Below are 16,805 nucleotides of genomic sequence, written 5' to 3'. Positions count from 1 at the left end.
ATCCAGCGCTACATCCCCCATTATATACATCCAGCACTACATCCCCCATTATATACATCCAGCACTACATCCCCCATTATATACATCCAGCGCTACATCCCCCATTATATACATCCAGCGCTACATCCCCCATTATATACATCCAGCACTACATCCCCCATTATATACATCCAGCACTACATCCCCCATTATATACATCCAGCACTACATCCCCCATTATATACATCCAGCACTACACCCCCATTATATACATCCAGCACTACATCCCCCATTATATACATCCAGCACTACATCCCCCATTATATACATCCAGCGCTACATCCCCCATTATATACATCCATCACTACATCCCCCATTATATACATCCAGCGCTACATCCCCCATTATATACATCCCCCATTATATACAACCAGCACTACATCCCCATTATATACATCCAGCGCTACATCCCCCATTATATACATCCAGCACTACACCCCCCATTATATACATCCAGCACTACATCCCCCATTATATACATCCAGCACTACACCCCCATTATATACATCCAGCACTACACCCCCATTATATACATCCAGCGCTACACCCCCATTATATACATCCAGCGCTACACCCCCATTATATACATCCAGCGCTACATCCCCCATTATATACATCCAGCACTACATCCCCCATTATATACATCCAGCACTACATCCCCCATTATATACATCCAGCGCTACATCCCCCATTATATACATCCAGCACTACATCCCCCATTATATACATCCAGCACTACATCCCCCATTATATACATCCAGCACTACATCCCCCATTATATACATCCAGCACTACATCCCCCATTATATACATCCAGCACTACATCCCCCATTATATACATCCAGCACTACACCCCCATTATATAGATCCAGCACTACATCCCCCATTATATACATCCAGCACTACATCCCCCATTATATACATCCAGCACTACACCCCCCATTATATACATCCCCCATTATATACATCCCCCATTATATACATCCCCCATTATATACATCCAGCACTACATCCCCCATTATATACATCCAGCACTACATCCCCCATTATATACATCCCCCATTATATACATCCAGCACTACACCCCCCATTATATACATCCCCCATTATATACATCCAGCGCTACATCCCCCATTATATACATCCCCCATTATATACATCCAGCGCTACATCCCCCATTATATACATCCCCCATTATATACATCCAGCACTACATCCCCCATTATATACATCCAGCGCTACATCCCCCATTATATACATCCAGCACTACATCCCCCATTATATACATCCAGCACTACATCCCCCATTATATACATCCAGCACTACATCCCCCATTATATACATCCAGCACTACATCCCCCATTATATACATCCCCCATTATATACATCCAGCACTACATCCCCCATTATATACATCCCCCATTATATACATCCAGCACTACATCCCCCATTATATACATCCAGCGCTACATCCCCCATTATATACATCCAGCACTACATCCCCCATTATATACATCCAGCACTACATCCCCCATTATATACATCCAGCACTACATCCCCCATTATATACATCCAGCACTACATCCCCCATTATATACATCCAGCACTACATCCCCCATTATATACATCCAGCACTACATCCCCCATTATATACATCCAGCACTACATCCCCCATTATATACATCCAGCACTACATCCCCCATTATATACATCCAGCACTACATCCCCCATTATATACATCCAGCACTACATCCCCCATTATATACATCCAGCACTACATCCCCCATTATATACATCCAGCACTACATCCCCCATTATATACATCCAGCACTACATCCCCCATTATATACATCCAGCACTACATCCCCCATTATATACATCCAGCACTACATCCCCCATTATATACATCCAGCACTACATCCCCCATTATATACATCCAGCACTACATCCCCCATTATATACATCCCCCATTATATACATCCAGCACTACACCCCCATTATATACATCCAGCACTACATCCCCCATTATATACATCCAGCACTACATCCCCCATTATATACATCCCCATTATATACATCCCCCATTATATACATCCCCATTATATACATCCAGAAATACATCCCCCATTATATACATCCAGAACTACATCCCCCATTATATACATCCAGAACTACATCCCCCATTATATACATCCAGCACTACATCCCCATTATATACATCCAGCACTACACCCCCATTATATACATCCAGCACTACATCCCCCATTATATACATCCCCCATTATATACAACCAGCACTACATCCCCCATTATATACATCCAGAACTACATCCCCCATTATATACATCCAGCACTACATCCCCCATTATATACATCCAGCACTACATCCCCCATTATATACAACCAGCACTACATCCCCCATTATATACATCCAGCACTACATCCCCCATTATATACATCCAGCACTACATCCCCCATTATATACATCCAGCACTACATCCCCCATTATATACATCCAGCACTACATCCCCCATTATATACATCCAGCACTACACCCCCATTATATACATCCAGCGCTACACCCCCATTATATACATCCAGCACTACATCCCCCATTATATACATCCCCCATTATATACATCCAGCGCTACATCCCCCATTATATACATCCAGCACTACATCCCCCATTATATACATCCAGCGCTACATCCCCCATTATATACATCCAGCGCTACATCCCCCATTATATACATCCAGCGCTACATCCCCCATTATATACATCCAGCGCTACATCCCCCATTATATACATCCAGCGCTACATCCCCCATTATATACATCCAGCGCTACATCCCCCATTATATACATCCAGCACTACATCCCCCATTATATACATCCATCACTACATCCCCCATTATATACATCCAGCGCTACACCCCCATTATATAAATCCAGCACTACATCCCCCATTATATACATCCAGCACTACATCCCCCATTATATACATCCAGCACTACACCCCCCATTATATACATCCCCCCATTATATACATCCCCCATTATATACATCCCCCATTATATACATCCAGCACTACATCCCCCATTATATACATCCAGCACTACATCCCCCATTATATACATCCAGCACTACATCCCCCATTATATACATCCAGCGCTACATCCCCCATTATATACATCCAGCACTACACCCCCCATTATATACATCCCCCATTATATACATCCCCCATTATATACATCCAGCACTACATCCCCCATTATATACATCCAGCACTACACCCCCATTATATACATCCAGCACTACATCCCCCATTATATACATCCAGCACTACATCCCCCATTATATACATCCAGCACTACACCCCCCATTATATACATCCCCCATTATATACATCCCCCATTATATACATCCAGCACTACATCCCCCATTATATACATCCAGCACTACACCCCCCATTATATACATCCAGCACTACACCCCCATTATATACATCCAGCACTACATCCCCCATTATATACATCCAGCACTACACCCCCATTATATACATCCAGCACTACATCCCCCATTATATACATCCAGCGCTACATCCCCCATTATATACATCCAGCACTACATCCCCCATTATATACATCCCCCATTATATACATCCAGCACTACATCCCCCATTATATACATCCCCCATTATATACATCCCCCATTATATACATCCCCCATTATATACATCCAGCACTACATCCCCCATTATATACATCCAGCACTACATCCCCCATTATATACATCCCCCATTATATACATCCAGCACTACATCCCCCATTATATACACCCCCCATTATATACATCCCCCATTATATACATCCCCATTATATACATCCCCCATTATATACATCCAGCACTACATCCCCCATTATATACATCCAGCACTACATCCCCCATTATATACATCCAGCACTACATCCCCCATTATATACATCCAGCACTACATCCCCCATTATATATATCCAGCACTACATCCCCCATTATATACATCCAGCACTACATCCCCCATTATATACATCCAGCGCTACATCCCCCATTATATACATCCATCACTACATCCCCCATTATATACATCCAGCACTACATCCCCCATTATATACATCCAGCACTACATCCCCCATTATATATATCCAGCACTACATCCCCCACTATATACATCCAGCACTACATCCCCCATTATATACATCCAGCACTACACCCCCATTATATACATCCCCCATTATATACATCCAGCACTACATCCCCCATTATATACATCCAGCACTACATCCCCCATTATATACATCCCCCATTATATACATCCCCCATTATATATATCCAGCACTACATCCCCCATTATATATATCCAGCACTACACCCCCATTATATACATCCCCCATTATATACATCCAGCACTACATCCCCCATTATATACATCCAGCACTACATCCCCCATTATATACATCCAGCACTACATCCCCCATTATATATATCCAGCACTACATCCCCCATTATATACATCCAGCACTACATCCCCCATTATATACATCCCCCATTATATACATCCAGCACTACATCCCCCATTATATACATCCAGCACTACATCCCCCATTATATACATCCAGCACTACATCCCCCATTATATACATCCAGCACTACATCCCCCACTATATACATCCAGCACTACATCCCCCATTATATACATCCAGCACTACACCCCCATTATATACATCCCCCATTATATACATCCAGCACTACATCCCCCATTATATACATCCAGCGCTACACCCCCCATTATATACATCCAGCACTACATCCCCCATTATATACATCCAGCACTACATCCCCCATTATATACATCCAGCACTACATCCCCCATTATATACATCCAGCACTACATCCCCCATTATATACATCCAGAACTACATCCCCCATTATATACATCCAGAACTACATCCCCCATTATATACACCCCCATTATATACATCCCCCATTATATATATCCAGCACTACATCCCCCATTATATACATCCAGCATTACATCCCCCATTATATACATCCAGCACTACATCCCCCATTATATACATCCAGCACTACATCCCCCATTATATACATCCAGCGCTACATCCCCCATTATATACATCCAGCGCTACATCCCCCATTATATACATCCAGCACTACATCCCCCATTATATACATCCAGCACTACACCCCCCTTTATATACATCCAGCGCTACATCCCCCATTATATACATCCAGCACTACATCCCCCATTATATACATCCCCCATTATATACATCCAGCACTACATCCCCCAGTATATACATCCAGCACTACATCCCCCATTATATACATCCCCCATTATATACATCCAGCACTACATCCCCCCATTATATACATCCAGCACTACATCCCCCCATTATATACATCCAGCACTACATCCCCCATTATATACATCCATCACTACATCCCCCATTATATACATCCATCACTACATCCCCCATTATATACATCCAGCACTACATCCCCCATTATATACATCCAGCACTACATCCCCCATTATATACATCCAGCACTACATCCCCCATTATATACATCCAGCACTACATCCCCCATTATATACATCCAGCACTACATCCCCCATTATATACATCCAGCACTACATCCCCCATTATATACATCCAGCACTACATCCCCCATTATATACATCCAGCACTACATCCCCCATTATATACATCCAGCACTACATCCCCCATTATATACATCCAGCACTACATCCCCCATTATATACATCCATCACTACATCCCCCATTATATACATCCAGCACTACATCCCCCATTATATACATCCAGCACTACATCCCCCATTATATACATCCAGCACTACATCCCCCATTATATACATCCAGCACTACATCCCCCATTATATACATCCAGCACTACATCCCCCATTATATACATCCAGCACTACATCCCCCATTATATACATCCAGCACTACATCCCCCATTATATACATCCAGCACTACATCCCCCATTATATACATCCAGCACTACATCCCCCATTATATACATCCAGCACTACATCCCCCATTATATACATCCAGCACTACATCCCCCATTATATACATCCCCCATTATATACATCCCCCATTATATACATCCAGCACTACACCCCCATTATATACATCCAGCACTACATCCCCCATTATATACATCCAGCACTACATCCCCCATTATATACATCCAGCGCTACACCCCCATTATATACATCCAGCGCTACATCCCCATTATATACATCCAGCGCTACATCCCCCATTATATACATCCAGCGCTACATCCCCCATTATATACATCCAGCGCTACATCCCCCATTATATACATCCAGCGCTACATCCCCCATTATATACATCCAGCGCTACACCCCCCATTATATACATCCAGCGCTACATCCCCCACTATATACATCCAGCACTACATCCCCCATTATATACATCCAGCACTACATCCCCCATTATATACATCCAGCACTACATCCCCCATTATATACATCCCCATTATATACATCCCTATTATATACATCCAGAACTACATCCCCCATTATATACATCCCCCATTATATACATCCAGCGCTACATCCCCATTATATACATCCAGCGCTACATCCCCCATTATATACATCCCCCATTATATACATCCAGAACTACATCCCCCATTATATACATCCCCCATTATATACATCCAGCACTACATCCCCCATTATATACATCCAGCGCTACATCCCCCATTATATACATCCAGCGCTACATCCCCCATTATATACATCCAGCACTACATCCCCCATTATATACATCCAGCGCTACATCCCCCATTATATACATCCAGCACTACATCCCCCATTATATACATCCAGCGCTACATCCCCCATTATATACATCCAGCACTACATCCCCCATTATATACATCCCCCATTATATACATCCAGCGCTACATCCCCCATTATATACATCCAGAACTACATCCCCCATTATATACATCCAGAACTACATCCCCCATTATATACATCCAGAACTACATCCCCCATTATATACATCCCCCATTATATACATCCAGCACTACATCCCCCATTATATACATCCAGAACTACATCCCCCATTATATACATCCAGAACTACATCCCCCATTATATACATCCCCCATTATATACATCCAGCACTACATCCCCCATTATATACATCCAGCACTACATCCCCCATTATATACATCCAGCACTACATCCCCCATTATATACATCCAGCACTACATCCCCCATTATATACATCCAGAACTACATCCCCCATTATATACATCCAGAACTACATCCCCCATTATATACATCCAGCACTACATCCCCCATTATATACATCCAGCACTACACCCCCATTATATACATCCAGCACTACATCCCCCATTATATACATCCAGCACTACATCCCCCATTATATACATCCAGCACTACATCCCCCATTATATACATCCAGCGCTACATCCCCCATTATATACATCCAGCACTACACCCCCATTATATACATCCAGCACTACACCCCCATTATATACATCCAGCACTACATCCCCCATTATATACATCCAGCACTACATCCCCCATTATATACATCCAGCACTACACCCCCATTATATACATCCAGCACTACATCCCCCATTATATACATCCAGCACTACATCCCCCATTATATACATCCAGCGCTACATCCCCCATTATATACATCCAGCACTACATCCCCCATTATATACATCCCCCATTATATACATCCCCCATTATATACATCCAACGCTACATCCCCATTATATACATCCAGCACTACATCCCCCATTATATACATCCAGCGCTACATCCCCATTATATACATCCAGCACTACATCCCCCATTATATACATCCAGCACTACATCCCCCATTATATACATCCAGCACTACATCCCCCATTATATACATCCAGCACTACATCCCCCATTATATACATCCAGCGCTACATCCCCCATTATATACATCCAGCACTACATCCCCCATTATATACATCCAGCACTACATCCCCCATTATATACATCCAGCACTACATCCCCCATTATATACATCCAGCACTACATCCCCCATTATATACATCCAGCGCTACATCACCCATTATATACATTCAGCGCTACATCCCCCATTATATACATCCATCACTACATCCCCCATTATATACATCCAGCACTACATCCCCCATTATATACATCCAGCGCTACATCCCCATTATATACATCCCCATTATATACATCCCCCATTATATACATCCCCATTATATACATCCAGCGCTACATCCCCCATTATATACAACCAGCACTACATCCCCCATTATATACATCCAGCACTACATCCCCCATTATATACATCCAGCACTACATCCCCCATTATATACATCCAGCACTACATCCCCATTATATACATCCAGCACTACATCCCCCATTATATACATCCAGCGCTACATCACCCATTATATACATTCAGCGCTACATCCCCCATTATATACATCCCCCATTATATACATCCAGCGCTACATCCCCCATTATATACATCCAGCACTACATCCCCCATTATATACATCCAGCACTACATCCCCCATTATATACATCCAGCACTACACCCCCATTATATACATCCAGCACTACATCCTCCATTATATACATCCAGCACTACATCCCCCATTATATACATCCAGCGCTACATCCCCCATTATATACATCCAGCACTACATCCCCCATTATATACATCCAGCACTACATCCCCCATTATATACATCCAGCACTACATCCCCCATTATATACATCCAGCACTACACCCCCATTATATACATCCAGCACTACATCCTCCATTATATACATCCAGCGCTACATCCCCCATTATATATATCCAGCACTACATCCCCCATTATATACATCCAGCGCTACATCCCCCATTATATACATCCAGCACTACATCCCCCATTATATACATCCAGCGCTACATCCCCCATTATATACATCCAGCGCTACATCCCCCATTATATACATCCAGCGCTACATCCCCCATTATATACATCCAGCACTACATCCCCCATTATATACATCCAGCACTACATCCCCCATTATATACATCCAGCACTACATCCCCCATTATATACATCCAGCGCTACACCCCCATTATATACATCCAGCACTACACCCCCATTATATACATCCAGCGCTACATCCCCCATTATATACATCCAGCACTACATCCCCCACTAAATACATCCAGCACTACATCCCCATTATATACATCCAGCGCTACATCCCCCATTATATACATCCAGCGCTACATCCCCCATTATATACATCCAGCACTACATCCCCCATTATATACATCCAGCGCTACATCCCCCATTATATACATCCAGCACTACATCCCCCATTATATACATCCAGCACTACATCCCCCATTATATACATCCAGCGCTACATCCCCCATTATATACATCCAGCGCTACATCCCCCATTATATACATCCAGCACTACATCCCCCATTATATACATCCAGCGCTACATCCCCCATTATATACATCCATCACTACATCCCCCATTATATACATCCAGCACTACATCCCCCATTATATACATCCAGCGCTACATCCCCCATTATATACATCCATCACTACATCCCCCATTATATACATCCAGCACTACACCCCCATTATATACATCCCCCATTATATACATCCAGCACTACACCCCCCATTATATACATCCAGCACTACATCCCCCATTATATACATCCAGCACTACATCCCCCATTATATACATCCAGCACTACATCCCCCATTATATACATCCAGCACTACACCCCCATTATATACATCCCCCATTATATACATCCAGCACTACACCCCCCATTATATACATCCAGCACTACATCCCCCATTATATACATCCAGCACTACATCCCCCATTATATACATCCAGCACTACATCCCCCATTATATATATCTAGCACTACATCCCCCACTATATACATCCAGCACTACACCCCCATTATATACATCCAGCGCTACATCCCCCATTATATACATCCAGCGCTACATCCCCCATTATATACATCCAGCACTACATCCCCCATTATATACATCCAGCGCTACATCCCCCATTATATACATCCAGCACTACATCCCCCATTATATACATCCAGCACTACATCCCCCATTATATACATCCAGCACTACATCCCCCATTATATACATCCAGCACTACATCCCCCATTATATACATCCAGCACTACATCCCCCATTATATACATCCAGCACTACATCCCCCATTATATACATCCAGCGCTACATCCCCCATTATATACATCCAGCGCTACATCCCCCATTATATACATCCAGCGCTACATCCCCCATTATATACATCCAGCACTACATCCCCCATTATATACATCCAGCACTACATCCCCCATTATATACATCCAGCACTACATCCCCCATTATATACATCCAGCACTACACCCCCATTATATACATCCAGCACTACACCCCCATTATATACATCCAGCACTACATCCCCCATTATATACATCCAGCACTACACCCCCATTATATACATCCAGCACTACATCCCCCATTATATACATCCAGCACTACATCCCCCATTATATACATCCAGCGCTACATCCCCCATTATATACATCCAGCGCTACATCCCCCATTATATACATCCAGCACTACATCCCCCATTATATACATCCAGCACTACATCCCCCATTATATACATCCAGCACTACATCCCCCATTATATACATCCAGCACTACACCCCCATTATATACATCCAGCACTACACCCCCATTATATACATCCAGCACTACACCCCCATTATATACATCCAGCACTACATCCCCATTATATACATCCAGCACTACATCCCCCATTATATACATCCAGCACTACATCCCCATTATATACATCCAGCACTACACCCCCATTATATACATCCAGCACTACACCCCCATTATATACATCCAGCACTACACCCCCATTATATACATCCAGCACTACATCCCCCATTATATACATCCAGCACTACATCCCCATTATATACATCCAGCACTACACCCCCATTATATACATCCAGCACTACACCCCCATTATATACATCCAGCACTACACCCCCATTATATACATCCAGCACTACACCCCCCATTATATACATCCAGCACTACACCCCCCATTATATACATCCAGCACTACATCCCCCATTATATACATCCAGCACTACATCCCCCATTATATACATCCCCCATTATATACATCCAGCACTACATCCCCCATTATATACATCCCCCATTATATACATCCAGCACTACATCCCCATTATATACATCCAGCACTACACCCCCATTATATACATCCAGCACTACACCCCCATTATATACATCCAGCACTACATCCCCCATTATATACATCCAGCACTACATCCCCCATTATATACATCCAGCACTACATCCCCCATTATATACATCCAGCGCTACATCCCCCATTATATACATCCAGCGCTACATACCCCATTATATACATCCCCCATTATATACATCCAGCACTACATCCCCATTATATACATCCAGCACTACACCCCCATTATATACATCCAGCACTACACCCCCATTATATACATCCAGCACTACATCCCCCATTATATACATCCAGCACTACATCCCCCATTATATACATCCAGCACTACATCCCCCATTATATACATCCAGCACTACATCCCCCATTATATACATCCAGCACTACATCCCCCATTATATACATCCAGCACTACATCCCCCATTATATACATCCAGCGCTACATCCCCCATTATATACATCCAGCGCTACATCCCCCACTAAATACATCCAACGCTACATCCCCTATTATATACATCCAGCACTACATCCCCCATTATATACATCCAGCACTACATCCCCCATTATATACATCCCCCATTATATACATCCAGCGCTACATCCCCCATTATATACATCCAGCACTACACCCCCATTATATACATCCAGCACTACATCCCCCATTATATACATCCAGCACTACACCCCCATTATATACATCCAGCGCTACATCCCCCATTATATACATCCAGCACTACATCCCCCATTATATACATCCAGCACTACATCCCCCATTATATACATCCAGCACTACACCCCCATTATATACATCCAGCACTACATCCCCCATTATATACATCCAGCGCTACATCCCCCATTATATACATCCAGCGCTACATCCCCCATTATATATATCCAGCACTACATCCCCCATTATATACATCCAGCACTACACCCCCCATTATATACATCCAGCACTACACCCCCCATTATATACATCCCCCATTTTCCATCCTTTTGGGGTTTAAGCTCTTGACCACTTTTCCACCATTTTCCGTCTTTGTAGAATTTCCTTCCTCTGTGCGGACCCCACAATTTGCCCCCGTCCTGTCCTGCAGAGAATGTGATGGTGAGGAGAACCTACCTGCCACATCAAAAGACGATTCCAATAGATGACCCCCCAAAATGAGGGACAGGAGCGCAAAAAGAACCCCAAAGTGATGAGACATGGTACAGTGGAGGGATTGTGACACTCCTGGTGATGGTTCTCCTGGTGATGGTTCTCCTGGTGATCCCTCTCCTGGTGATCCTTCTCCTGGTAATCCCTCTCCTGGTGATCCCTCTCCTGGTGATCCCTCTCCTGGTGATCCTTCTCCTGGTGACGGTTCTCCTGGTGATCCCTCTCCTGGTAATGGTTCTCCTGGTGATGGTTCTCCTTGTGATGGTTCTCCTGGTGATCCCTTTCCTGGTGATGGTTCTCCTGGTGATCCCTCTCTCCTGGTGATCCCTCTCTCTCCCGGTGATCCCTCTCTCTCCCGGTGATCCCTCTATCTCCCGGTGATCCCTCTCTCTACCGGTGATCCCTCTCTCTACCGGTGATCCCTCTCTCTACCGGTGATCCCTCTCTCTACCGGTGATCCCTCTCTCTACCGGTGATCCCTCTCTCTACCGGTGATCCCTCTCTCTACCGGTGATCCCTCTCTCTCCCGGTGATCCCTCTCTCTCCCGGTGATCCCTCTCTCTCCCGGTGATCCCTCTCTCTCCCGGTGATCCCTCTCTCTCCCGGTGATCCCTCTCTCTCCCGGTGATCCCTCTCTCTCCCGGTGATCCCTCTCTCTCCCGGTGATCCCTCTCTCTCCCGGTGATCCCTCTCTCTCCCGGTGATCCCTTTCTCTCCCGGTGATCCCTCTCTCTCCCGATGATCCCTCTCTCTCCCGATGATCCCTCTCCCTCCCGGTGATCTCTCTCCCGGTGATCCCTCCCTCCCTCTACTGGTGATCTCCCTCTCCTGGTGATCTCTCTCCCGGTGATCCCTCCCTCCCTCTACTGGTGATCTCCCTCTCCTGGTGATCCCTGTCCTGGTGATCTCTCTCTCTCCTGGTGATCTCTCTCTCCTGGTGATCTCTGGTGATGCCAGATGCTGAGAATGAAGTCCCAGACCCCTGGAATAAGGTTTTCACTTCATGGACGTCTCCTGTCAGTCTGAGGACAATGGGTGGAAACTTCTGACACACAAAACCCCTGATCTGCTCCGTGGACAGACGTCTGGAAAACTGCCCCATACTGCTGAATAGGACGGAACGCGGAACGGAAGAAACACAATAACACAAAACTGAGGAAGAGAACTCAGCATGCCCCTAGGGGGCAGTATTATCGTAGTTATATTCTTGTATATAGGAGGCAGTATTATAGTAGATATATTCTTGTATATAGGAGGCAGTATTATAGTAGTTATATTCTTGTATATAGGAGCAGTATTATAGTAGTTATATTCTTGTATATAGGAGCAGTATTATAGTAGTTATATTCTTGTATATAGGAGCAGTATTATAGTAGTTATATTCTTGTATATAGGAGCAGTATTATAATAGTTATATTCTTGTATATAGGAGCAGTATTATAGTAGTCATATTCTTGTATATAGGGGGCAGTATTATAGTAGTTATATTCTTGTATATAGGAGCAGTATTATAGTAGTTATATTCTTGTATATAGGAGCAGTATTATAGTAGTTATATTGTATATGGGAGCAGTATTATAGTAGTTATATTCTTGTATATAGGAGGCAGTATTATAGTAGATATATTCTTGTATATAGGAGCAGTATTATAGTAGTTATATTCTTGTATATAGGAGCAGTAATATAGTAGTTATATTCTTGTATATAGGGGGCACTATTATAGTAGTTATATTCTTGTATATAGGAGCAGTATTATAGTAGGTATATTCTTGTATATAGGAGCAGTATTATAGTAGTTATATTCTTGTATATAGGAGGCAGTATTATAGTAGTTATATTCCTGTATATAGGAGCAGTATTATAGTAATTATATTCTTGTATATAGGAGCAGTATTATAGTAGTTATATTCTTGTATATAGAAGGCAGTATTATAGTAGTTATATTCTTGTATATAGAAGGCAGTATTATAGTAGTTATATTCTTGTATATAAGAACAGTATTATAGTAGTTATATTCTTGTATATTAGAGCAGTATTATAATAGTTATATTCTTGTATATAGGGGCAGTATTATAGTAGTTATATTCTTGTATATGGGAGCAGTATTATAGTAGTTGTATTCTTGTATATGGGAGCAGTATTATAGTAGTTATATTCTTGTATATAGGGGGCAGTATTATAGTAGTTATATTCTTGTATATAGGAGCAGTATTATAGTAGTTATATTCTTGTATATAGGAGGCAGTATTATAGTAGTTATATTCTTGTATATAGGGGCAGTATTATAGTAGTTATATTCTTGTATATAGGAGGCAGTATTATAGTAGATATATTCTTGTATATAGGAGCAGTATTATAGTAGTTATATTCTTGTATATAGGAGCAGTATTATAGTAGTTATATTCTTGTATATAGGAGCAGTATTATAGTAGTTACATTCTTGTATATAGGAGCAGTATTATAGTAGTTATATTCTTGTATATAGGAGCAGTATTATAGTAGTTATATTCTTGTATATAGGAGCAGTATTTTAGTAGTTATATTCTTGTATATAGGAGCAGTATTATAGTAGTTATATTCTTGTATATAGGAGGCAGTATTATAGTAGTTATATTCTTGTATATAGGAGCAGTATTATAGTAGTTATATTCTTGTAGATAGGAGCAGTATTATGGTAGTTATATTCTTGTATATAGGAGCAGTATTATAGTAGTTATATTCTTGTAGATAGGAGCAGTATTATAGTAGTTATATTCTTGTATATAGGAGCAGTATTATAGTAGTTATATTCTTGTATATAGGAGCAGTATTATGGTAGTTATATTCTTGTATATAGGAGCAGTATTATAGTATTTATATTCTTGTAGATAGGAGCAGTATTATAGTAGTTATATTCTTGTATATAGGAGCAGTATTATAGTAGTTATATTCTTGTATATAGGAGCAGTATTATAGTAGTTATATTCTTGTAGATAGGAGCAGTATTATAGTAGTTATATTCTTGTAGATAGGGGCAGTATTATTTTTCTTGTACATAGGGGGCGGTGTAGGTGAGGTGTTATTTTGTGTACAGTAAGATTATTTCTGCTATTGCATACATTATAATTGTAGTGCTCCATTCAGTGATGTCCGGATCCTGTGTCCTCAGATACATAATATTATACACAGACAAGTTTCATCCATTATTCTGTTTATTTTTTCAATCAAGTATGTGGTAATGTACAGTACAAGGAACAGCACAGACCGTGCAACACAGAATGTTACTAGAAAATTAAATACTCTACACCGGGTGACTTACAATTCAGTGCTGTGTCGGACACAATATAACTACAACAAGACATAAAACGCCTGCGGGTATAAGATCAGGTCCATACAGATCAGCGGCTTCTATTAGACCTAAGATACCAACCATCAAATACTATGGAGATCTCCTCATGTGGATGCACAGACTGGGATAGAAGAAAACACTTGTGGGAATAACTAATGCCCCAAATACCTATGTATACCCCAGAGCTGCACTCACTATTCTGCTGGTGAGGTCACTGTGTACATACATTACATTACTTATCCTGTACTGATCGGAGTTATATCCTGTATTATACCCCAGAGCTGTACTCACTATTCTGCTGGTGAGGTCACTGTGTACATGCATTACATTACTTATCCTGTACTGATCCTGAGTTATATCCTGCATTATACTCCAGAGCTGTACTCACTATTCTGCTGGTGAGGTCACTGCGTATATACATTACATTACTTATCCTGTACTGATCCTGAGTTATATCCTGTATTATACTCCAGAGCTGTACTCACTATTCTGCTGGTGAGATCACTGCGTATATACATTACATTACTTATCCTGTACTGATCCGGAGTTATATCCTGTATTATACCCCAGAGCTGTACTCACTATTCTGCTGGTGAGATCACTGTTTACATACATTACATTACTTATCCTGTACTGATCCTGAGTTATATCCTGTATTTTACTCCAGAGCTGCACTCACTATTCTGCTGGTGAGATCACTGTGTATATACATTACATTACGTTTCCTGTACTGATCCTGAGTTATATCCTGTATTATACTCCAGAGCTGTACTCACTATTCTGCTGGTGAGGTCACTGTGTA

The 16,805-nt window shown here is 42.1% G+C and overlaps 1 protein-coding gene across 1 annotated transcript in view; it reads right to left on the bottom strand.

Moving 5' to 3' along the window:
* The window catches only part of LYVE1 (lymphatic vessel endothelial hyaluronan receptor 1), a 30,904-nt gene extending 17,870 nt beyond the window's left edge, over nucleotides 1-13,034 (bottom strand). The window contains exon 1 of the mRNA XM_056527998.1: nucleotides 12,640-13,034. Coding sequence (XP_056383973.1) covers nucleotides 12,640-12,724 — 85 coding nt within the window. The 5' untranslated portion in view covers nucleotides 12,725-13,034. The remainder of the gene's footprint in view (nucleotides 1-12,639) is intronic.
* Between the last annotated feature and the right edge of the window lie 3,771 nt (nucleotides 13,035-16,805).

This window comes from Hyla sarda, chromosome 6 (assembly GCF_029499605.1).
Source record: "Hyla sarda isolate aHylSar1 chromosome 6, aHylSar1.hap1, whole genome shotgun sequence".
Classification (NCBI taxonomy): domain Eukaryota; kingdom Metazoa; phylum Chordata; class Amphibia; order Anura; family Hylidae; genus Hyla; species Hyla sarda.
This window is presented reverse-complemented; position numbering and strand designations above follow the sequence as displayed.